We start from the raw sequence: 25,170 nt of genomic DNA on the forward strand, positions 1-25,170 counted from the left end.
AGAGAGAGAGAGAGAGAGCTGAGAGTGAGAGTGCAAAAGCAAGAGAGAGAGCAAGAAATAAAGATATAGAGAGAGCGAGCGAGCAAGAAAGAGCGAGAGCAAGAGAGAGACAGAGAGCTGACAGTGTGAGCGAGAGAGCAAGAGTGAGAGAGCGAGAGCGAGAGCGAGAGAGAGAGAGAGAGAGAGAGAGAGAGAGAGAGAGCGATAGTGAGAGTGACAGAGAGACAAAGAGGGAGAGAGAAAGAGAGCTGAGAGGGAGAGCGAGAGCGAGCGAGAGTGAGTAAGCAAGAGAGAGAGAGAGAGAGAGAGAGAGAGAGAGAGAGAAAGTGCTGAGAGAGAGTGCAGGAGAGAGCGAGCGAGAGAGAGAGAGAGCGAGAGAGCAAGAGCTGAGAGAGACAGCGAGCAAGTGCAAGAAAGAGCGAGAGAGCTGAGAGTGTGAGGAAGAGAGCGAGCAAGAGAGCAAGAAAGAGCGTGAGAGAGAGAGAGCTGAGAGTGTGAGAGAGAGAGCGCTGAGAGAGAGAGTGAGAGTGAGTGAGAGAACGAGAGAGCGAGAGTGAGAGAGTGAGAGAGAGACAAAGAGGGAGAGCAAGAGAGCTGAGAGAGAGAGAGAGAGAGAAAGCGCTGAGAGAGAGCGCAGGAGAGAGAGAGCGCAAGAGAGAGAGCTGAGAGAGAGAGAGAGCGAGTGCAAGAGAGAAAGAGCGAGGGAGCTGAGAGTGTGAGAGAGAGCGAGAGTGAGAGCGAGAGCTGAGAGAGAGTGAGAGAGCAAGAGAGTGTGAGAGAGAGCGAGAGTGAGAGCGAGAGCTGAGAGAGTGAGAGAGCAAGAGAGTGAGAGAGCGAGAGCTGAGAGAGAGCGAGAGCTGAGAGAGAGCGAGAGCTGAGAGAGTGAGCAAGAGCTGAGAGAGTGAGCAAGAGCTGAGAGAGAGTGAGAGAGCGAGAGCTGAGAGAGAGAGTGAGAGCTGAGAGAGCGAGAGAGTGAGAGAGAGAGCTGAGAGAGAGCGAGAGCTGAGAGACCGAGAGAGTGAGAGAGCGAGAGCTGAGAGAGAGCGAGAGCTGAGAGAGAGCGAGAGCTGAGAGAGAGTGAGAGCGAGAGTGTGAGAGAGAGCGCTGAGAGAGAGAGAGCTGAGAGCGAGAGCAAGAGAGAAAGAGTGTGAGAGAGACAGTGAGAGAGTGTGTTGAGAGAGTGAGAGACAGAGAGCTGAGAGTGTGAGAGCGCTGAGAGCGAGAGCGAGCGAGAGAGAGCAAGAGAGAAAGAACGAGAGAGAGAGAAGAATTCATTTTAATCACCTGGCACTCTAATTATGACTAAACTGATCATCAGATTTTTCAGTTTTTAATGAACAGAATAAACACAGATCATCTGAGACTTCAGCACCAAACGCGTGAGGACAGTTCATTCATCCATTCACCCATTCATTCAGCATCAGAGTAAAGGTGATGGGGAATTCCTTCATTCATTCATTCAACATCAGAGTAAAGGTGATGGGGAATGTATTCATTCATTCATTCAGCATCAGAGTAAAGGTGATGGGGAATTCCTTCATTCATTCATTCAACATCAGAGTAAAGGTGATGGGGAATGTATTCATTCATTCATTCAGCATCAGAGTAAAGGTGATGGGGAATTCATTCATTCATTCATTCAGCATCAGAGTAAAGGTGATGGGGAATTCATTCATTCATTCATTCATTCAGCATCAGAGTAAAGGTGATGGGGAATTCATTCATTCATTCGTTCAGCATCAGAGTAAAGGTGATGGGGAATTCATTCGTTCATTCAGCATCAGATTAAAGGTCATGGGGAATTCATTCATTCAGCATCAGATTAAAGGTGATGGGGAATTCCTTCATTCATTCATTCAACATCAGAGTAAAGGTGATGGGGAATGTATTCATTCCTTCATTCAGCATCAGAGTAAAGGTGATGAGGAATTCATTCATTCATTCAGCATCAGAGTAAAGGTGATGGGTAATTCATTCATTCATTCATTCAGCATAAGAGTGAAGGTGATGGGGAATTCATTCGTTCATTCAGCATCAGATTAAAGGTCATGGGGAATTCATTCATTCAGCATCAGATTAAAGGTGATGGGGAATTCATTCGTTCATTCAGCATCAGATTAAAGGTCATGGGGAATTCATTCATTCATTCATTCAACATCAGAGTAAAGGTGATGGGGAATGTATTCATTCCTTCATTCAGCATCAGAGTAAAGGTGATGGGGAATTCATTCATTCATTCAGCATCAGAGTAAAGGTGATGGGTAATTCATTCATTCATTCAGCATCAGAGTAAAGGTGATGGGTAATTCATTCATTCATTCATTCAGCATAAGAGTGAAGGTGATGGGGAATTCATTCATTCATTCATCCATCCAGCATCAGAGTAAAGGTGATGGGGAATTCATTCATTCATTCAGCATCAGAGTAAAGGTGATGCGGAATTCATTCGTTCATTCAACATCAGAGTAAAGGTGATGGGGAATTCATTCATTCATTCATTCATTCGTTCAGCATCAGAGTAAAGGTGATGCGGAATTCATTCATTCATTAATTCATTCATTCATTCAGCATCAGATTAAAGGTGATGGGGAATTCATTCATTCAGCATCAGATTAACGGTGATGGGGAATTCATTCATTCATTCAGCATCAGATTAAAGGTGATGGGGAATTCATTCATTCAGCATCAGAGTAAAGGTGATGGGGAATTCATTCGTTCATTCAGCATCAGATTAAAGGTGATGGGGAATTCATTCATTTAGCATCAGATTAAAGGTGATGGGGAATTCATTCATTCATTCATTCAGCCTCAGAGTAAAGGTAATGGGAAATTCATTCATTCATTCATTCATTCATTCATTCATTCATTCATTCAGCCTCAGAGTAAAGGTGATGGGGAATTAATTCATTCATTAATTCAGCCTCAGAGTAAAGATGATAGGGAATTCATTCATTAATTCAGCCTCAGAGTAAAGGTGGTGGGGAATTCATTAGTTCATTCAGCCTCAGAGTAAAGGAAATGGGGAATTCATTCATTCATTACTTCAGCCTCAGAGTAAAGGTGATGGGTAATTCATTCAGTCAGTCAGCCCAGTAGGAAAGGTTATGGAATCCATTCAGTTCCAGAACACGATGAGGAAACTACGTGCATGACTCCCCCTAGTGGGCTCAGAGTGAACTGAACGTCTGGCATTACTGAAGACCTTCTTTAGAGCATCTCACAGTGCGGTAACCTGGAACCTCAGACACCGTCTCACTTGAGGCGGTGACTCTCCAAGACAAGAAAGACTAAATATCAGAAAGAAAGAAAAAAAAAAAAAACAGTAGAGTTGTAGATGGACAGCCACACTCATGCTTTCATAAAGCGAGGGAGCTGAAAGAGTGAAGATCAGTGTTTAAGAGGACAGGAAGGAGAGGAGGGATGATTCATGCAGATTAAATATGATCAAGTCTGTTGATCATTACAGAGTAAAGCTGTTATAACAGTGATGTGCTGGTCTGTAGACATACAGGTGTGTCTGCACACCGACTGATCCTATAATCTCGCAGGTCAAAGGCCTCTGATCTCAGTCACTTTCTCCCAGTTCCACGACCCCCAGCTGTGTCTTCTGGACTGCGCAGCACCAGGAGGTGCTGACAATCCTTCAGTTCCCTGTTAAACCCCCGAAAATGTTGATTGGCCTTTTCATACAAGTGATAAACATTTAATTAGACCAGTTCATAAATCTGTTCCACCTCCCACAAGATACACAGACACATGCATAAACAATGTGTACACACACTCGCACAGACAGGGAGAGCACACAGTCGACTGACACAGGATCAGTCCTGTTCTGAGTTCTCATCAGAACATTAACTGACACACCTGTCCTGAATACCTGAGTCTGCACCCAGGACTGGGGTTGTTTGGAGGAGCTCATTATCACTGATTTGCTTTCACGCAGTTCCAGCTGACCTGTGGATCAGTTGCACAGTTCCATAGGTCACTTTTCTGTGTGCAGGTTTGCAGAATGGCCAGTACTTCATCTGTTTGCTGCTTTTGAGCATTTTCTTGTATATAAAGACGAAGCACACAAAGAGAAACCCCTCAAATTAATGAGCAGCCTAAATTAAGTAGAACACTCACTAAACCAATGTGTGTAAAAACAATATAAAACAATAAATGGGTAAAATGAACGAAGTCGTTCTGAAGAGCTGTGAAGCTGCCGCTGCCTGAGCGGCACGGAAAGTCTTCATTTCCTTCATTTCCCATGTTGGCTGGTCTGCGCTCTCCCACCGAAAATGCACTGAAATCAATAAATCCATGAAATTTAACAAAACCATATAAACTTAGAAGGCTAAGCGCGGTCTGTCACCAGGAGTGTGATCCACATCCAGGAGGTGGCCGGGAGTGCAAGACAGCACAGCTGTCCTGTGTCTCTGTCTGTCTCTCTCTGCCTCCGTCTCTCTCTGCCTCCGTCTCTCTCTGCCTCCGTCTCTCTCTGCCTGGACAGGATGGCCCCCATCCCCCATCACTCAGCGCAATGCTAGCCAGCATAACAGATCTGGCGGTCAGCGTCTCTTCTGTACAGTGACGCTGCATTAGTGGCAGATTGAAAAGTTAAGGTGGAGCATCTCTCCACCTGCGTTTGACTTCGTCCTCCTAGAGCTGGTGGTATCGTGTGATTGGAGGAGACATAACTAGTGGGTGGAGTTGGATATGATTAATCCTGGTAATTCCTGCTCTGTGTTTATATGGTGTTTGGAGAAGTTACTCAGTGAGCCTGATGACCACGACTGACCTGTTATTTCAGCAGAGAATCATGTGTTTGTGATGGACCTGCACTGGCGGGAGCAGGACAAACGATTCCGATTTTCTGTGGTAGACCTGGATCCAGAAAAACACTGTAGAACACTGACCTGAAGTCAGTCACTGAATATAAACCCACTACACTTTGCCTGGCTCGAGATTATTCTGGGTTTAAACATGGTTCACATCTTATTCCCTCCAAAAGACACCAGAAGCGTTCAGAACTAAACAGCTGAAACACCAACTGCTGCCACTTCGAGTCGGCTTCATCGCCACCACCTGGTCGTCTAAAGAGCTGCAAGGACCCTCGCAACACTGATGACCGATCACAGGCCCACCCAAAACAAACGAGGACAGATTTATTAAGCTGCCTTTTTAGTTAATGAAATTTTATTTATTTTCTGTGAGTGAGGTCACTGTATTCTGACCAATCGCTTCAGACTGTTTTGTTTTCAACATTTTACTTTTGATCAGTTTTATTTCATTCTATTTTACTTTAACATTTTACTGATTTATTGGAATCAGTTCATTTTCTGTCCCATTTCATTGCTTATTTTTTCTTTCTATTGCTTGTCATTTAGATTATAATTTATTATTCATCATTAATCATCTTAACTACACATTTGTTTTACTGTCTAATTAAACCAGGTGTGTATTAGTGTCTAGATCCATTTCAATATTGTATGTTTTATCTTGAGAGAACGTATAAGCAAAGAACTCGTTCTGGTCTCTAAACGTTGGAGCAGCATAGAGCCTTTTCCGCAGAGTTTTTAAACCTGAAAAAAAGGAGAAAACGATAATAATGGAGATAATGGAGGTGACTGAATGTAATAAGGATGATCATGAATTTTCATTGATTTCTTCACAGAAACTTTGCCAGTTGCTGATTATCATTACTGTAGCCTGGAGCTCCCACTGTGTGGACTACACATTAAAGCACATTAAACACATTAAAGCACTTATGTTTCTATCAGAGCCGCAATAAAAATACTATTATTTACTCTCTAATGAGCCCAACTGGCTTTGGTTGCCCGATTAAATAAATCGATCTGATGAACTCCTGTATGGAAAACACAAAAGGTGACCAGCTGCTCAGCACAGAGCATCTTGCGTAATCACGCTACAGCATTTTAATATAAAACTGCAACACAGATCAGCCAAAATCGAAGATCACACAACTGTGCAGCCCAAACAATACAATATCATATCATAGCATAACGGTCATAATTCTGACTGATTAGGCTGATGTACAAGGTAACCTCATGAAAACCAGTGCAGTATAAGATGAACTGGTCAGGGAGGTGCGTGTACAGTAGAGCCGAGTGGGCAGAGCTGGAGCTGGAGTGAGCCAATCATGAAAGAAAGAAAGAAAAACTCAGAGGTTTTCACTTTGAGTCTGAATAAAACAGGAAGGTCATCACTCGTCAGCGCGAACGCTCACTGAGGACATTTCAGAAGGACACGGCTTTAAAACGGACTGGCGTCTTCTGGTTTGGGCAGAAGTTCAGCAGCAAATGTCATCAGAACCGTGTGATCGGAGTCAAATGTCACCAAATTTACTGCAAATCAGCAAAAAAAAAAGCAGCATTTATAAAGAAGCAGTGACTTTAGAGGGACCTCGGGAGGGGGGTGGGGGGTGCAGGGGGTGGGTGGTGGGGTCGGGGGCTAATGTCAACATCACTGTGAATGGTTATAAGGGGGTGGTGTGAATGGTTATAAGGTCCATGTGTCGTGTTTGTGTGGTTTTACTGAGCAAAAACTACTAATTTAGTCAGAATTCATTCTAAATGAACATATTCCAACCTGTCTTTATCACTTAGAGTTAAACAGGCTGTTTTTGTTACTGTAACTGGTTATATATGGACTGTATGGACGGAGAAGTGAATGGATTTTTTTTTTTACTACTACTACTCCTACTCCTACTACGAATTATTATTATTATTATTATTATTATGCAACAACAACATCAACAAGTTTAACTGTAGTATGTTGGGAGCTTCTACTGTAGTGTGTTGGGAGTTATCATTATGTAATCGAGGTATTGAGTCTGCTTGTTGTGTATGTATCACTCTGGCAGCGGTGGACGAAGTACACAAACCATGTCCTGAGGTAAAGTAGAGTCACCCAAGATAAAATATTCCTCCAGTAAAAGTAGAAGTTCCTCCCTTTAGACCTCCACTTGAGTAAAAGTACTAAAGTATTTACCTTCAAATGTACTTAAGTATAAAGTAAAAGTACTAAAAGAGTAATTCTGGCTCTGATGTCCTGTTATCATTTTTATAACCAGACTGGCTTCATGAACTCATTTCAGGTGAAAGTCCTCCAGCGTCTCTCTTGGTAAACCAGTCTTTTAATAGAACGTCATTAATTAGTGACGCTGACGTCTATTAAAATGATCAGAAGCACAAAACACTGAAGGTAAACAGTTTCCATCAGGGAGAACCGAGTGGCTCTGAAATCACTTTTTACACACAAGCAAAGTTTCAGTTTCAGATTTATTTACAACTTAGTTCCAAGTTTAAGTTGAATAAAAACTGGCTTTAAACTCAGGATCACAGATGAGCTCCTTTACTATGTTGATCTGTCGGCCTCTGTTCATAAACATAAACCAGCCCAAACTCATTTACTATAAAATGAAATGGTGTTTGTAGAAATTCAGAAAAAAGCCTCATCAGTCTCGACTGCATATGTGGACATATTTCTATATTGTGCTCTATTTACACAAAGTTAGGTTAGTTCATCATTTATGTTGAACAGACTCCCCCAAAGTTTTACGCCGCTGCGCTGACGTTGAACCGCGTGCTGCACTGGGTCGGTATGACCAACAGGTCAAAACCAGCTCTAAACAAAGTGACCGCTGGGCCCTGATTGGTGCTCTGGCTTTGCGCTTCTTTCGTTTTTACATGTTACGTTTTTATACACACAGAAACCAAAAGGAACGACAGATTTCTCAAAATGTAGTGGAGGAAAAGTAAAAAGTCGCCCAGAATGGAGAGACTTCAGTACAGATACACCAAAAATACTTAAGTACAGAAACCAATTACATTTATTCAGTTACTGTCCACCACTGCACTCTGGAGATTCCCACACACATTTTTGGTGCTCCTTCTGGCAGCCCTATCCACAGCGCCTGGGGAACAGTTGGGGGTCAGGTGTCTTGTTCAAGAACACTCAGGGAACACCACAATTTAGGGATTTTACCACCTCCAGTCCATAACATTATTATAGATTTAGAGAATCTGGAGAAAATCTCTCTGTGCATAAAGCTCAAGACCAAAAACACTGAACTCACTCAGTCAAATGTTTTTTGCCACTTTATTAGGTATTTAAAATGCCACTTTATTATTGCTAGTAAAAGGTTGGACCCCCTTTTGCCTTCAGAACTGCCTTAATTATTCATGGCAGACTTTCAACAAGGTGTTGGAAATGTTCCTCAGAGGTTTTGGTTGGTTATTTGAGTTCCTGTTGCCTTTCTATCATCTGGAACCAGTCTGCCCGTTCTCCTCTGACTTCTCACATCAACAAGGCATTTTCGTCCACACAACTGACCGCTCACTGGATATTTCCTCTTTTTTGGACCGTTCTCTGTAAACCCTAGAGATGGTTGTGTGTGAAAATCCCAGTAGATCAGCAGTTTCTGAAATACTCAGACCAGCCCGTCTGGCACCAACAACCACGCCACGTTCAAAGTCCCTTAAATCCCCTTTCTTCCCCGTTCTGATGCTCGGTCTGCACTTCAGCAAGTTGTCTTGACCACCTCTACATGCCTAAATGCACTGAGTTGCGGCCATGTGATTGGCTGATTAGCTATTTGTGTTAACAAGCAACTGCACTAAAGTGGTCGCTGAGTGTAAACAGTCTGCTGATGCACATAAAGGAAACTTTGTTTTCTCTAGCTTTGAAAAAAGACATCAAGCCAGGAGGTGAAAGAGTGGAAATGTTAAGATATTAATGTAACTTCATCAGAATGTTGGCACAGCGCAGCTCCTCTGACTTAATAGACCATAAAAATATGTTTAAGATGCTATAATGTTCTCTCTTATTACCAAACACCCTATATAAAGTGTGAGTACTGATGATGGTGGTGAAGATATTATAATTAACCACAGGCTCTCTGCATTTCTGACAGAGCCAAGATGTCCCTGAAAGTCCAGACCAGCAACATCACCAATAAAAACGACCCCAAGTCCCTCAACTCACGCGTGTTTATCGGGAACCTGAACACAGCCGTCGTGGCCAAGAGTGACGTCGAGACCATCTTCTCCAAATACGGCCGCGTGTTGGGCTGCTCCGTCCACAAAGGATACGCCTTCGTCCAGTATGCTAATGAGAGACACGCCCGCGGGGCCGTCATCGGAGAGAACGGACGTGTACTGGCCGGACAGACACTCGGTGAGCCAATTTAATCAGTCAATTGATCAATCACTGAGTCACTCAATCAGTCTATATAATAAAGTTCTACACTGCAAGAAGTGGCATCATGTCAAGTAAAATTCTCTTGAATGAAGCTAAAAATCTAATATTTCTCCTGTTGAGACTGTTCTAAGCTCATACTAAAATAATTTCACATGTTTTAGGTCATTTTATTAAGTAAAATTCCCAGTAAAGCAGCAGATAATTGTCCTCATTGTAAGAAATGTTTTTGAATCAGCAGAACTGCCACTATAGTGAGAGAATTTTACTAAAATCACCTAAAACAAGTCAAAATTGTCTAGAAATAAGCTAGATATTGTTATAAGTACACAACCATCTCAAAATGGGAAAATTAGACATATGAACTAGATTTAAGATCATTTCAGTTGACAGGACACTGTTTTTCTCAGTGTAATGAGCTTTACGGGCTCTGAGCTGCTCTGTGAAGCTGGCTGGCTGTTCCGGGTGCAAGAAGCTTTACTGGTTTCTGTTTCTAAAGTTCTGATCAAACAGCTTCCATTCCATATTTCATCTTTACTCACAGTCAGAACTGATGAAACATATCAGAAATAATGACTGGCCGGTTCTGAAGGTTCATCCACAGACCTTGGTAAGACCCATTTTCGTGCCGCACCCAGTTAGTGTGGAATAACATCACCTCTTAACTCTCAGTCTCTTTAATACTCAAACAGTTGGGTACATTCTTAAAAAAGATGCTTCTCCAAGGGTTCTGTATACAGTAATGTACACTCAAAGATGCGTTGTAAGGGTTCTCCGCAGGATGAAATGGGTTTTCAGATTGATGGAGAAGTTGGTTATGGCTCTATGTAGCACTAAAAAGGGTTCTGCTATTGTGACAATGTCAATCTCGTATACAATAGAAGAACCCTTTTTGGTGCTATATAGAACAGTTTTCAAAAATGTTATATGTAGAACCATCAACAGCACATTCTCCATCTGAAGAACGCTTTCATCACGCAGTGGACCATTTAAGCATGAAAAGGTTCTAGATCACTCTTTTTGGGTTCCTCTGTTAGTGTCGGTGTTGAGAGGTGTGGAGACGTAGTGGAGAGATCAGTGTTGGTGGTGTGGTGGATTCTGACTGCCCTCTAGTGGACGCAGTGATGAAGTTCAGAGTTTCTGATTGCTGTAATTATGAGGGAGAATAATTCTGCTAAACACAGTCAGCTGACTCAGCACCTGTGTGTGTATGTGTGAGAGAGAGGGTGTGAAAGAGTGAGAGTGTGTGAGAGTGAGAGAGTGTGAAAGTGTGAGAGAGAGTGTCTGGTTAAATACAGTATGTAAGCTGTTTAAAAGGTACATTTGATTCCTTACAAACTCAGCAGGGTAACTTAGATTAATTCCTCTAGAACCTGTTTTAGGTCAGTTGGTGTGATGTTCTGAAATTAGATAATGTTGAGTGGGAGGGGATCGGGGGGTGGGGGGGGTATAACTTCTGTCTATGAGCAGGTTTACACATCTGCATCATTATTAGAGCGAGTCTGAACAAACTCAGGTTCTCTGTCTGTGTGCAGATATCAACATGGCAGGTGAGCCCAAACCCAACAGGCCTAAAGGGCTGAAGAGAACAGCAGCAGCACTGTACAGGTGAGGACACTGCACTTAATAATCTAAAGCCTCTTCACTGGACCTATGAGTACCTGTTTACTGAGAAACACAGCGCAGTGAACGGTTATTGAGTCCTTACTGGACGCTCCTGCTGCTCACAGCTGGCTGCCAAGAGACGGCTTAATGCGTTTAAGAAACATTAAATCGTCCGTGTAAACACGAACAAAAACTCGAGTTGATATCTGCATTAAGGGGTCATCCGATACGTTTCAAGGCTGATAGATTGGAGGCCAACATCAACAAACAAGGAGGCCAACATGTAATCTACAGCGCTGATATTCATTTGTGATAAATTTGAAAATTTACAGGAACACAATCAGCCAGGCTCAAAATCAGTCAACCCCGAATGTGCATCTAAGTGCCAAAGCCTCTGAAACGAGGCAGAAACCTCATTTGATTTAATTTAATCAGTAAATCAATGAAAGCCAGACTGTTTGAGATGTTGCTAAGGAGCAAGAACAATTAGTTTAGAAAAGCCAAAACACTGGCAGACCACAGGTGACCACAGCGGTGAGTACAGTCACTGAATGGTTTAAAATGATGAGGTCATAGACCACTGAAAAAGACCACCTCAGAGGCTTCATCACAGCATCCAGCAGTAAAGCAGCTTCTTTAATACAGTGATAGGGAACACAGCAGCTCACAGAAAACTCCAGCCTCACACGCCGATCCATTTACTGACCACCACGGACGCGGACACAGACTACAGCGAGTTACAGGGAACAAAACACAAACCTGATGAGTGTTTTGCTGCTGAAACACCACATTTTAGTGTTAAAGCTCATGTTCTGGATTCAGTCAGTGGTTCGCTGTAAATGTAAAGAATCAAAACAACAGTAATCAGTCAAGCTGTGTAAGTGCACTCAGTCTTTTCTACATCTGATCATTTTTACTGTAGACATTAATATTAATTTGTAACCAGCACAAACAAAGCAAATGTGAATTATGTTCAAAATTCCCCAAAGCAGCTTCCCATTGGCGTAATAGCTAAACCTGTATTTGATGTGTCCCTGATCAAGTATAATGAGATGTTTGGAGCCTGTAGATGCTCAATTAAAGCCCAACTATAAATATAATAGCATAAACACACTCAAATTATAAGACAATGTATAGAATAAATTAAATGCAATTGCATACATAGAATTAAAGAATAAAGAGACTGAATAGTAAAAGTGTCTGTAATGTGAATGTTTCCATTTTTCAACAGAAACTTTTAATGATAATTTTCTGATTAAATATATTAAGACCGAAGTTTCGCAGTGTAACATTTCTAGCTTTAAACCTCACATTTTTGGCCTGTAGTGTAACAGATTTCTCTTGTTATTTCACAGCGGTTATGACTTTGACTATGATTACTACAGAGAGGATTTCTACGACAGGTGAGTAGAAGTTTCCACAGTTGTGGGTGAAATGTAAACTTCACTAAAGTGCTGTAAACAGATCCACTGCTCACTCAGGTTCAGTCTGGAATGACCTCAACTCAGACACAGATCTAATCTGGTCATTTGGTCACGATCCCACCGCCACGGTTGTCAGATTATTGTGTCACACTGATCATTTCTGTGAAAGATGAGCAGATAAGCCGACTGTGAGAAACGCTAGAACTTCTGGCCCAGGAGAGGATGTTAGAGCTGCACTCTTAAAGACTGTTCTTCAGTAAAGGCAATGGTTCCATTTAGAACTGTGTGTTCTATATCGAACCATTTCGTGCTTAAATGGTTCTCTGCACGGTGAAATGGTTCTTCGGGAGACACACACAAGGTTTTCTTCCGACTTCAGCGGTGTATCTCCATTTTTGTTGTTTTTCAGGTTTTTTTTTTCATCATTTGAAAATGTCTGTTGCTCTTTACATTGTGTGTGGATTTCATGAAGAATGGACCAAAAGCAATGGTCCAAAATTACTTGGAAAGATGTCTGGTTCCATTGACTTATATTATAAGTAAAGTAGGTTTTTTCCCTTCCCCTGTAAAGTTACAATTTTGGAGATATGAGGGTTTGTTCCAACAACAGCGATAGATTTTATATATATCATCAAAAAGGGGTTCTTCTATTGTATTGTATCTGAAGAACCATTTCACCACACAAAGAGCCGTTCTTATGATTATAAATACAACAGTTATCTTTATCAAAGAAGAACCACCTTTTCTAAAGTGTAGGCTTTCAGTTTGGGCCATGAATATCAAATTTCAGGCAAAAGCACCTCTATGATTATGTTAAATTCAGTTAGCACCTTTATAGGACTCCCAGTAATACATCATCAGTGCTACAAATAAACATTTTTCCAGTTCTAGATTAAACACAAACATTCCAAGTTTGGCAAAGACGCTCAATACATTCTATTTGAAGTCTGTAACAGACATCATCACATATCTGAGCTTGTATGCATCAGCAACTCTTTCAGGAAAGAGTCCATAGAGCCGCTGCTGCTGTTTTACATTCCTAACAACTAACCGGAACACTGCTACAGTTCACATTCACAGTCTGTGACGTATCTAGAAGTGATGTATCTTGTTCAGATTGATTGGAATCAGAATTGGTTGGTTGGGATTTTAGGGACTGGTTGGTTCTTTCTGTCACTTCCTAATTGTGTTAATAGCTTATCTGACACATAAGGCCTTCAGTCTAGCTCCTGAAGTCCTAACCAATGAGAGAGCAGCTCATCTGCATCTAGCCAGATATCACAGAGAGAACAATCCTGATTGGATCTTTTTCTGCTGGGCTTCAAGATTGTAATCTTTTTTGTTTTAACCCAAAACTTAATAAAGAAATAAGAGTATCATTACGATGAGTTTAAATACATGAGTCTGTTGAAAAAACATCAATTCCCAGAGAAATAAACTCTTATTGTGATGATAAAGTGACAGTTAATCATGAAAACTACATTCTCACTATAGCAGCTCAGTTTGATAAGATCCTAATCACATCAGACAGAATTAAAAACTCATTTGTATGTATAAATGATCCATTACTGGCTGTTTAATAATAATAATAATAATAATAATAATAATAATAATAATAATTGTAATTGCATTTGTAATGACACAGTCAGTGATTTTATTTGAAATCAGCAATGAGACCGAGACCCCCGGAGAAGCCCTGAGACCACAAATCAATCAATGGACCGCACTTCGTCAGCGGCCGCACCACCAGAGTGGATCTAGAACTCTTGCAGTGTTAATGCTGCTTCATTTGAACTCATGGATATTTTATTTGAACCAATGTCACATCACAAACACCACAGCGTGTGGCTTAAAATTCCTCAACAAGTCTTATGTAACATTTAACTACCGCTTTCTTATGATGTGATAATGCGATAATGTGTCCGTCAGAGCTTCCTCTTCAGATGTGCGCTCATACTGTGTCACTCCGCCCCCGATATAAAGACTCTGAGTAACAGTGACACGCAGGTTCAGTCACACCTGCATTAGCATTTGCATAATTTTGTGAGGCATTGAGGAAACCCCAGGTCTGGTATAGATTACATGCATAACACTGCATGTCTTTGGAAGGAAACCGGAGAACCCAGAGGAAACCCACGCAGACACGGGGAGAACATGCAAACTCCACACAGAGAGGACCCTGGTCACCCGGCCGGGGAATCGAACCCAGGCCCTCCTCGCTGTGAGGCGACAGCGCTACCCACCACGCCACCGTGCCACCCAGTTATAGAATGTGAATCCTGTAATAAACGTGTGAAAAAGTCAGCAGTGGAACAGCTGGAACAAGTGGAACGGCTCACTTAAATTACTGCCAAGTTCGCAATCAAGAACATCACAACAAACAACACCAGTCACTTTGTTCCGAAGGTCCACTGTAGAAGCTCCGTCCGTCAACTAAACATCTGCTAAATACAACTGGTCTTGAAGTTGAGTGTGAAAGACTCTATTCTACGTTCTGACTAATCTTAGCTTTAGCACAAAACCTACACTTAAAAAAAAAGGTTCTTCAAGGGTTCTTTAGTAAAGAAGATGGTTCTGTATAGAACCGTGAACACTCAAAGAACCCATTGCATGATTAAATGCTTCTTTGCATCATGAAAGAAATTTATTGAAGAATGTGTTATGGATGGTTCTATATAGAAAGGGTTCTATGTAGCATCAAAAAGGATTTTTCTATTGTTACGATATCAAGCTTGTTACAATAGAAGAAACCTTTCAAAAAGGTTCTATATTAGAACCATGTACAACACATTCTTCATCAATATGTCATGATGCAAAGAAGCCTTTAATCATGCTAAGGGTGTTTTGAGTGTTCATGGTTCTATACAGACCAATTTTCTTTACTAAAGAACCCTTGAAGAACCTTTTTTAAGACTGTACACTTACACCTAAACCTAACCCTGAACCTACTGTTGCTGATAATTAACCATCACCAGAAGGTTTATTGATAATGTATCTGCAGATCATCTTTAGGGGACCATCAAAATAAAGTGACCACAAAACATTCAAAAACCAGCCAACGCAGCAGTTCTAGCAGTTAAATCCATCACCACCCAGGTTCTGTTTGAGTTTTAACCCAAACACAAACATCCACACCACAGATAACACTGTTTACCATCAGTTCAGCTGGAGAGGGAGCAGAACCCTCCACAACCATCAGAGCCCAGCATCGGGAAGCAGCGATCCCAAAAACACCAATCCTCTAACTCACCGTGTGCAGATCTCCATCCACTCAACAGTTATTTGGTGAAACCTCGTCTTCCACAGAAGATCCCTGAAGAAGTTCACCTGGCTCTCCATTTTCCCTCCACAGTCCAGGTGTCAAAGTAAAAGTCCTTCATTTGTGAACATTATTTTAAGGTCAGGAAACAGAAGATTCAGAAGACACTAACTTACCTCACACGCCAAATAATATGCATTTTTCTTCAGTAAATCTGATGCACAAGCAGCTCAGTGTTACAGGGCAGCAGGTCGATAACAGCCCCCCCCCCCAACACCAGATAGCGCTGTCAGCAGCTGGAGGCCTGAGGGAGCGGGTCAGAAAACGATGTAAATTGGTTTGATTTGTCTCTGTCCTGAGAACGAAACTCGTCACACTCCTGAAAACCCTTCTGAGAAACATGCAGAGTTTGTTAAAAGTCTTTATTGTTGAGCAGCTTCTCGTTGTGGTTTGTTTAATATTATGTCTGCAGGTTATTTCACATCATAAGAGCACAAGAACATGCTGGCTGTTCTTGTGTAGCGGCTCAGGACATTTCAGGACCTGTTTGTCCTGTTCTGTTCTGGCTAAAGTCGCTGTCATGTGTGATTATTTAATCAGTCCATTGGAAACTGCTGTCTTCTTGTTTTGTTGCCACAACTGAGCAAAAACAGTGATTGGTTATTTGTATTTAGAGTATTTATTTATTTATTTATTTATTTTTCAGCACATCGTTAACCTCATTTCTTTCTTTTCAGACAAAATTGTATCCAGCTGAAGTGAGTGTGTGAAATATTATGTGAAATTTGTCTTGACTTGGTTTCCATCAAGCCTTTTTTACTCAGTATGACAAAATACACATTAAACCCAGCCAGTGTCGATGGAGTGACCTGCTGTGGTCCTGCACAAACACACCTAAATGAACTGATCAGTAACGGGCAGGTTAGAGCAGAGCTGTGTTTAGCCCAGACAAGAGAAACAAAGCATTTAAATCAAATCACATTTATTTGTATAACACTTTTTACAACGGATGTTGTCACAAAGCTTCACAGAATTCCAGTAAAAGCAAAGTTTTAACATGAATGTAAAACCCCCAGGTGAGCAAGCCAGGGGTGCCTGTGGCAAGGAGAACCTCCCTCAGAGCTGAGGAAGAAACCTTAGGAGGAACCAAGGCTCACAAGGGGGGACCCATCCTCCTCTGGTCAGACTACCTACAGAGTTATTATACTACTAATATTAATAGCAGTAGTATTAGTAGTAGTAATAGCTAGGAGTCTATGAAAACATCAGTGTAGGGTGGGCAGCTAGTCTAAGGCAGGTGGCGGTAGCTGGGGCGTGGGCAGCTGGTCTGAAGTGGGTAGCAGGAGGGCTCTACAGTCAGTCATCCTTCAGTGTCTGGCCGGACATACTCGGATATATATTGGAAATATATATATATATATCTGGCCTGATATACTCGGAAAAAGGCAGGGAGAGGGAATTAGTTTTATTCTGTCTGTTTGTACATAAAACAGGGAATGTGAACATTTCCAGACTGTGGCTAATGACTCAGATCTGACTATGACAGCTTAACTAAAAGGAGAGAACCAGAAGGACACACAGGCAAGAGAGCACTCTGAGACAGTTTGGCATCCCTCCGTGTTTTCAGCCTAGTTGTAAAGATTGAGACTGTGTCTGAAACACGGAAACAGTGCGTTGATCACAGGGTAGTGTTATGCGAGCAGCTGAGAAGGCCATTCTTGGCGTCCTATTGAAAAATTTTCAGAAGCTAATGAAACAGGTTTCAATACATATTTAACACGTCTTCTGTCGTCTTCAGTGGTTGCAAACATCAAGCTGCAGCACACACTCTGGGGTTTTTGGTGCCTTCATGATCGAGCTGCTTAGCTAATTAACGAGCTCCTTGCCCATTAGAGCAGAGAAGCACAAAACTGTGCAGAGCGACGCTGACTTTGAAAGCTCTGTGTTAAAACATAAATCATTCTTTGTAAACGTGGTGTGATCTGCCACTACATCTGTCCTCACTCTGGTTCGGATGGTGTACGTAATAAGTGGGTTCTCATCCACACATCCACACTCACATCTGCAGAGCACCACATACAGCTGCCTCACACACTTATGAGTCATATGTAGGACATCTGTGTGCCGCACTGTCCAGTCTACAGTATCAGAGGAGTTGTGAATGTTTTAATACACAAGCATAATAAGAAGCGCTGTACTTTATCTTGTACTGGAAAACATTTTTTTGTTTTTGAGGTTTCTATATGTACTTCTGTATCTTTGTGATGATCCAGCTCAGAAATCCAGTTCAAACGCTTCCTGAATCTCTAGAGCCGCCCTTTCCATTCCATCTCATCACAAGATCCTACGAGACTCACATCCGGAGTTATGAGCCTATGAAGAGGGGCTGAAATGCACGTATCTGCCTCTCACCCTGTGCAGCTGGTGGATTCAGGAAATCTCTAAGGACTGATCATCACGCCGGAAACCCTTCATTCTTCAGTCAGTCCACATCAGAGCCTCGTGTGAAACGGCGTCAGAGAGTTTACAGCTGCTGAAGCTGCTGCAGCGGCTTTGGAAAGTAGTGAAGAAGCCCTCAAACCTCAGAGGGTTCAAATAGGTGTCCTGCTGTGTTCTGTTGTGTTTCAGTTCAGTAAAGAGGTTTTAACAAGAACTCTAATCCAGCTTTAGTCCTTCTCTTGAAACGATGTTAATTTACCATTGTTAGATTTATGAGAACACAGAATGTTGTTAAAGGTGATTCCATCCACGTTCTGCACAAATTACGAGCTGTAAAATGAAGTACTTGAGTGGTTTTATTACTCAAACACCCAGCAGCCAAGGTTTAGTTGGTGTGTTGAGAGTAGAACAGTCAACAAACTGCTGGACACCAACCATCCAGGACCACAGTTTCCTGAGATAAACAATGATGATCTGTTACTTCAGATAACACTACTACAAAGTCTTCATTCTCCTTATACCTTTTAGCTGGAAAACAGTGAGTTTGTGAAGGGTTAGTAGAGAAATCCACCATCTATTACATATATGAGTAGAGTCTGGAAAGATCTTAAGTTTGATGTTTTAAGTTTGATGTTTATCTATGTGCCATAGATCTGTAAGCTAGACACGTGTTTCTCTGAACCACAGGTGGTTGCTGGTCATAGAAAGGCTGGCTGATGCCTCACTTTCGAGGACAGACTAAGATCCATGTGTCAGGCTCCAGTCCTTGTGGGCCAAAACACTGCAGTCTTCAGCTCGCAGCCTCATTAAACACACCTGATTCAGCTCATCAGCTAATTATAACCTTCCTGAACTGAATTCGGAGCGTTAGATGAAGATAAACACCGATCTCCACAGCTCTTTAGGGTGACCAAACGTCGCCATTTTCCAGGGATAGTCCCTGTTTTTGGTGGCTTGTCCTTGGAAGGATCTGTCCCCAGAAATGTCCCAGTTTTAACTGGAAATTAAAAACACAGTGGAAAGTCCTAAGAAAGACCTGCAGCAGAGCACAAGGGCTGATGCCTCATATTGTGTTTGTTTTGGCCAACAGAGGGAGCTGCTGTTGTCTACTGACCACTTCTACCACTCGTTTACTCGTTAGTTTTAAGGAACACTGCTATGTAAAACTCCAGAAGCTCTCAAGAGTCCACAACTTCACCACAGATGTCTTTTCAGGACACAAAGTGACCCACGGGTTAAAGCAGTGGTGGAGTTATGGAACTGAATCGCTCTACCAGCTGATTGTCGGGCTACTTCAATGTAGCACCATGAGATCCACAAACAGAGCATCATTTTTAAATTGCGTCACTTTTTCAGCCTCTGTTATGGCATAAGCTGATAGCGTCTCTGTCTGTCTAGAACTGGAGCTGCCCAGGGGTGAGTTTAGGTTCTGGATATTGGGCTACAGACACTGGGCTTTTTTCTGTAGCCATAAGTCTCTTTTACTGCCAATATATTTAATATGAATATGAAATATGGGCTTGCACAACCACTGAATCATCTCTGGTAAACGTGTCTTTGCCCCATCCCTGCCTGAGCCACTAAGCTTTATCTCTAAAGAGCGAAGAGTGACAAATCTCGAAAGGGGGAAAGCAAGATATATTCTTTTTTTATGGGATAATTGTAATATTTTTCCATGCATTATGACCATTTTATTTATTGAGTACTCCATAGTTGGCCAGCTTCACTCGCCATGGTAGCTACTAGATGATTTTCTGACACAGTTTACAAGATCAGTCAGTACTGAATTTCATCAGTCGGCCTTCATTATAGTTTATTACAGTACAGCAGTTATCGTGGTCAAAACATATGATACTGGAACTGACCCCATTTTTTATTTCATAGACATAAATTGAATATTTTAATGATATATTGATGGCTGAACTGGAAACTGGAAATTGATGGCTGAACCAGTTTTCATTTCATTTAGCCCAAATGACTGTTCTGGTCGGAAGAATCTGCAGCCATTTATTTCTCAAAGACTTTACTTTCATTCCTTCCAGCCTTATTCTGACACTAGAGCTTTCAATCCCAAACCCTGAGTCAACATCTGAGGGAAATCAGTCAATAAATAATGTACATTTGTTGAAGATGCCGTGCACTCGGTGTGCGGTTGGTGCACTCTGGTTAGCCTTTGGCTGGAAAGGAACAGCTGTGTAATATTTAAAACACAGGATTAAAGGCAGATTAAACTCCTGCAGTGGTGAAACTCAATCTGGGCAGAAATTACATGTGTCTGCAAAGTGCAGATTCCAGCTACGCTGCCAGAAAAAGGTTCTGTGCAGGTACATTTTAATTCATGTTTTAACACTGAACAATAAAATATAAAGGAGATGAGATGGACTGTGTGTACAGCTTAAACTAAATGTCTAAAACTAAAAACTAAAACTAAATGTCAATTCCGCTGCCGCTGTGAGTGGCAGCCTTTCCAGTAGCTCTGTGTTTTGCTAAATTTCCTTCGGGATCAATAAAGTCTCTCTCTCTCTCTCTCTCTCTCTCTCTCTCTATCTATCTATCTGTCTATCTACCTTCAATGTAACTTCAATAAGGTATAGTACAACAATGTTCCCCAACTAAAGGTTCTGAAGATGCACCCTTGAAAGTTAACACCCATTGACATGATGTGATACCACTTTTTAGAGATACAGCTTATTAGTGGACTATTAGAGATGCAGACCATTGACTGGTCAGTCAGATTGAACAACCACTATCTGCACAAACATCATCTGTCTAGAATCTCGGTTTGTGCCCTATCACAAGAACCCCTAACTATGCCACTCCATATAAACAGCGTTCTCCGTCCTCAGTGTCGTGCACCCACTCTTAATGGTGTCACCACCATGCAACCTCCAGAGAACCTGACTATGTTCACAGTTCTGTTTTCAGAAATGGTTGTTTATGCTGAGAATGTCACCTGGACATCCTAATAAAATAACCTTTAAAGGAAAACTTGTGAATGGCACAATGACCGAATGTTACCGGTGTAAAAGGTGATAATGTCCTGGGTGTTGAGAGTGAAAGGGGTTCATGTTTTAAACCTGCGTGATTCACTGGCTTCAGCTCAGAGAACAAACATCAAGTCTTAGTTTAACTGTAGCTATAATAAATACTGAACGCAGAGTCTGAGTTCAGAATGCAGGTGATTCAGATTTGTCTATGAAATCAGACCTTGTGATTCATCTGTCTGCTCTGTTATCTGTGAGACATCAGACCAGATTTGTGTGTCCAGACGTCACCAGTCTATATGCATGGGTTGCCGTGGTAATAATATAGGCATCAGTAACTACATAGTTAAGCTGGTGACGTGGATTTCAGACACGGATGCAGGAGAGATGGAGGAGCACCATCTCCCCTCCATACTCTTCAGAATAACTGAAAGAGTCTCTCCACGTTTTCTGTGTTTTACTGAAGGAGTTTGAAGGTCAGAATCTGCAGATCTAAGATCATAAACAGACAGACATTCAGGAGCTTTAAGGTCATTTAGCGCTTTAAAAACCAGCAGCAGAGCTTTAAACTTTCTCTAACAGATCCAGGCGGTCAGTGCGGTATGTAACAGGGTGATATGAGCTCTCTCTGTCGGTGCTGTGAGGGTCCGTGCTGCTAGGATGGACGGTTTTCTCCAGTAAGAAGCCATTACAGTGATCAACTCTGCTGAACAAACACAGCTACAGTTTTCTCTGCGTCGCTCTGAGAGAGAAAAGACTGGACTTTAGTGATTTTCTCACAAAAGCTGCTTTAGTGACTGTGTTTACATGCAGATAAAATAAAGCTCAGAGTCGAGAATAACAACATATAAAATACAACCAAACATCTCATTTAACATCTCACTCTGAACTCTCTGAACTCTCTGAACACAGCAAAAAGTGGTGGGGTGTCACCCCTGTACATTGAAGAGTTATGGGTCAAATGCTTGTTTGCCTCGATTTCGGTGGCCTTGAACCGTCTCATTCCCTACTGCACTGCCCATTGTCTTTTGCAGATTTGTATGTCCTCTAGCTCATATTTGCCCCAGAAAAACGAACCTTTTTAACTGCTTAGAAATAAGACCCACAAAGTATCTCTGAGGTTGTGCACATGTAAGAAACAAACTTTGCTTATGCATCTGTGAATCTGTGACTACATAACACTGTATTGTGCACTAGGGGGCAGTGTCACATTTAAGATTAAGAGACCCTTATTAGTCCCACAATGGGGAAATTTCACCTCCGCATTTAACCCATCTGGGCAGTGAAACACCACATACACACTAGGGGGCAGTGAGCAGCCCAATCCGCAGCGCCCGGGGAACAGTTGGGGGTTAGGTGTCTTGCTCAAGGACACCTCAGTCATGTGCTGTCGGCTCTGGGGATCAAACCGGCGACCTTCCGGTCACGAGGCTGGATCCCTAACCTCCAGCCCACGACTGCCCATTAATACTAAAGCAGAAGTCAGCGATGCAAAACTTAAGAAGGCAAATTTTGTCCTGTGTCAACAAAAATCAAACTTACTTTGCTCTGCTTTAAGCTTTAGCTCAGCTATAGCCACTTTCTCACATCTCCAGCAGGAAACAATTTAAAAAAATAGAACAGTTTATTGTAAAATGTCTCAGTGTTTTTGATGGACTTTTTAGTGTTTCAGTTTCTCTGCAGATTAAACACATCAGGAAACCAGCTGGACTGATTATAAACACAAATCAGTCCATTGATTAGCAAAATTATCAATGTTTGTCTTAAATCTCTCTTTCCCGTTTCGTTAGATACTAGCTCGGTGAGACTGTTGTTTGCATTGCTATGGTGACCTATGGTCTGCACTGATCTTCAGGGTTAAAGGGTGAATCAGCAGTTCCACATTAACTTCAGAGTGTAAGACCAGCAGGGCTTTATTTTACTGCAAAGGAGGATTATTTTATTATTACCTACTGATCTAATTCAGCCGTGGAGCCACAACAGGGCAGTAAAATAGCTGCATGTTGCCGACTGCTGTATCAAAGCATGACAAACATACAGCAATTTGTTTTCAATCTCAAAAAAATGTGACGTACTGTAGTAGAGATAGTGAAACACTAGTATAGAATAGAAGTGAAATACTGCATGTGATAAATTTTAATAACTAAATATTAATGCCTTTGAAGGATTTGGTCCAAAACAAAAATGCTTTCATTTCTGTTCTGTTGTTTTCGTGACATATGTTGTTGAAAGCGGGCTTTACAGGTATGAGAAATGTGGTTTTACAGTTAATGCCACCGTTATTACAGAGATGTTTTTTCCTTTGTACATTAGCTGCTATTATTTTCTAGCCAAAATGGACAAACAGCAAAAACCCTTGAAATATTGATATGAATAAAACACGTTGGGTTCAGTGTAGCATTTTGGGATCATATGAATGCTTATATCATCAAATCTGTACTCAAACAGCTCCACATTGCTTTTCGTCTTCATGCTGTATTTTATTTTGTTCCACTTTGGGCTCCAACCTTAAAGCTTCTCTGCTCAACTTATCAGCACCTGCTTGATGAACGACGCCACAGATCCACAAAACCAAGAGGCGAACACATCAGCTCCTCTGAGGGCTTACCCATAAGCCCCATCTCTCCATCCCTGCACTAATGAATTTATGTGCATCTTCTCAGAAGAATAAATCAACGCTGATGCTGGGGAAGACGTAAATGTGATAATATGACAATCAGGCTCACAAAAATGTGGAGGACTTGATCTTCAGGATCTGTAGAAGCACATATTTAATGAAGAACATCTGAACGACCTCAACTACATTCCTTCTTTTCAGTCTGCTCCTCACTCCTCCTCCTCCACCAGCGTCACTCTGACGTCATTCTAAGTCTCTCGAGCTTAACAGCAGCTTCAGGAGCTTCCAGAGGTTTTTTGAATGAGTTACGTAAGACATTCTCTCTCACCTCCTCATCTTTATCACCTTTGCCTACAAACGACTCTGATCCTCTTTGGGCTTTTTGGTAATGTCCAACATCTCCTTCGAGCGTCATCGTCAAACCAATGTTTGGTAATTTATAGCTGACAAATGTAACCAAGCATTCCACAAGAATATTGATCACATTTGTGGATCAGGTTCACCTGCAGGCTCACTAGTAACCTCACCAATAATGGATGAAGATATTCAGGTGGGCAACCCTTGTGGTACATGCTTAAAAAAGTTCTTTACTTTAAAGGTTCTTTACTGAAGACAATGCTTCAATATAGAACCATGAACACTTAAAGAACCCTTTTCATGATTGAAGCTCTCTTTGCATGGTGAAATGGTTCTTTAGATTGATGAATAATGTTTTGTAGATGGTTCTCTACACAACCTTTTGAAAAGGTTTCTATATAGCACCCAAATGGGTTCTTCTTTTGTTACAAGCTTGACATCATAATAATAGAAGAACCATTGTGGGGACTACATAGAAGCTGTTTCAAAAGCATTTTCTGTACTAAAGAAGCCTTGAAGAACTATCTTGAGCAGGCTTAATGTGTTTATTGGTTTAGTTTCAGTACATTCAGCCCTGAAAACATTTCTGTTTACCGATCAATTAGAGGCTGTGTTTCTGATTTGTGGACCTGTCAGAGGCTGTGCTCTTGACTTGTCAACCATTTAGAGGCTGTGTTCTTGACTTGTCAACTATTCAGAGGCCGTGTTCTTGACTTGTGAACCGATCAGAGGCCATGTTCTTGACTTGTCAACCGATCAGAGGCCGTGTTCTTGACTTGTCAACCGATCAGAGGCCGTGTTCTTAACTTGTCAACCGATCAGAGGCCATGTTCTTGACTTGTCAACTATTCAGAGGCCATGTTCTTGACTTGTCAACTGATCAGAGGCTGTGTTCATGACTTTTTGACCAATCAGAGGCAGCATTCTTGACTTGTCAACCATTCACAGGCCTTGTTCTTGACTTGTGAACCAATCAGAGGCCGTGTTCTTAACTTGTCAACTGATCAGAGGCTGCATTCTTGACTTGTTAACCATTCATAGGCCGTGTTCTTGACTTGTGAACCAATCAGAGGCCATGTTCTTAACTTGTCAACTGATCAGAGGCTGTGTTCTTGACTTTTTCGACCAATCAAGGGCTGCATTCTTGACTTTTTCACCAATCAGAGGGTGTGTTCTTGACTTTTCTACCAGTCTTTTTGACAGTATGTCTCTCACGCAGCGCTCCCTAGATGCTTATTCTTTTATCTAAAGCGTCCTTTGATGTCGCGTACGACACAGTTGACC

The 25,170-nt window shown here is 41.8% G+C and overlaps 1 protein-coding gene across 2 annotated transcripts in view; it reads left to right on the forward strand.

The window, feature by feature from the left end:
• raly (RALY heterogeneous nuclear ribonucleoprotein) overlaps window positions 1–25,170 on the forward strand; it is a 145,307-nt gene that overhangs the window by 88,285 nt on the left and 31,852 nt on the right. For both annotated transcript variants that reach the window (XM_017708388.2, XM_017708389.2), the window contains exons 3-5: window positions 8,918–9,180; window positions 10,737–10,809; window positions 12,162–12,209. In XM_017708388.2, coding sequence (XP_017563877.1) covers window positions 8,925–9,180; window positions 10,737–10,809; window positions 12,162–12,209 — 377 coding nt within the window. In that variant the 5' untranslated portion in view covers window positions 8,918–8,924. The remainder of the gene's footprint in view (window positions 1–8,917; window positions 9,181–10,736; window positions 10,810–12,161; window positions 12,210–25,170) is intronic.

Source organism: Pygocentrus nattereri, chromosome 26 (genome assembly GCF_015220715.1).
Source record: "Pygocentrus nattereri isolate fPygNat1 chromosome 26, fPygNat1.pri, whole genome shotgun sequence".
Taxonomy (NCBI): Eukaryota; Metazoa; Chordata; class Actinopteri; order Characiformes; family Serrasalmidae; genus Pygocentrus; species Pygocentrus nattereri.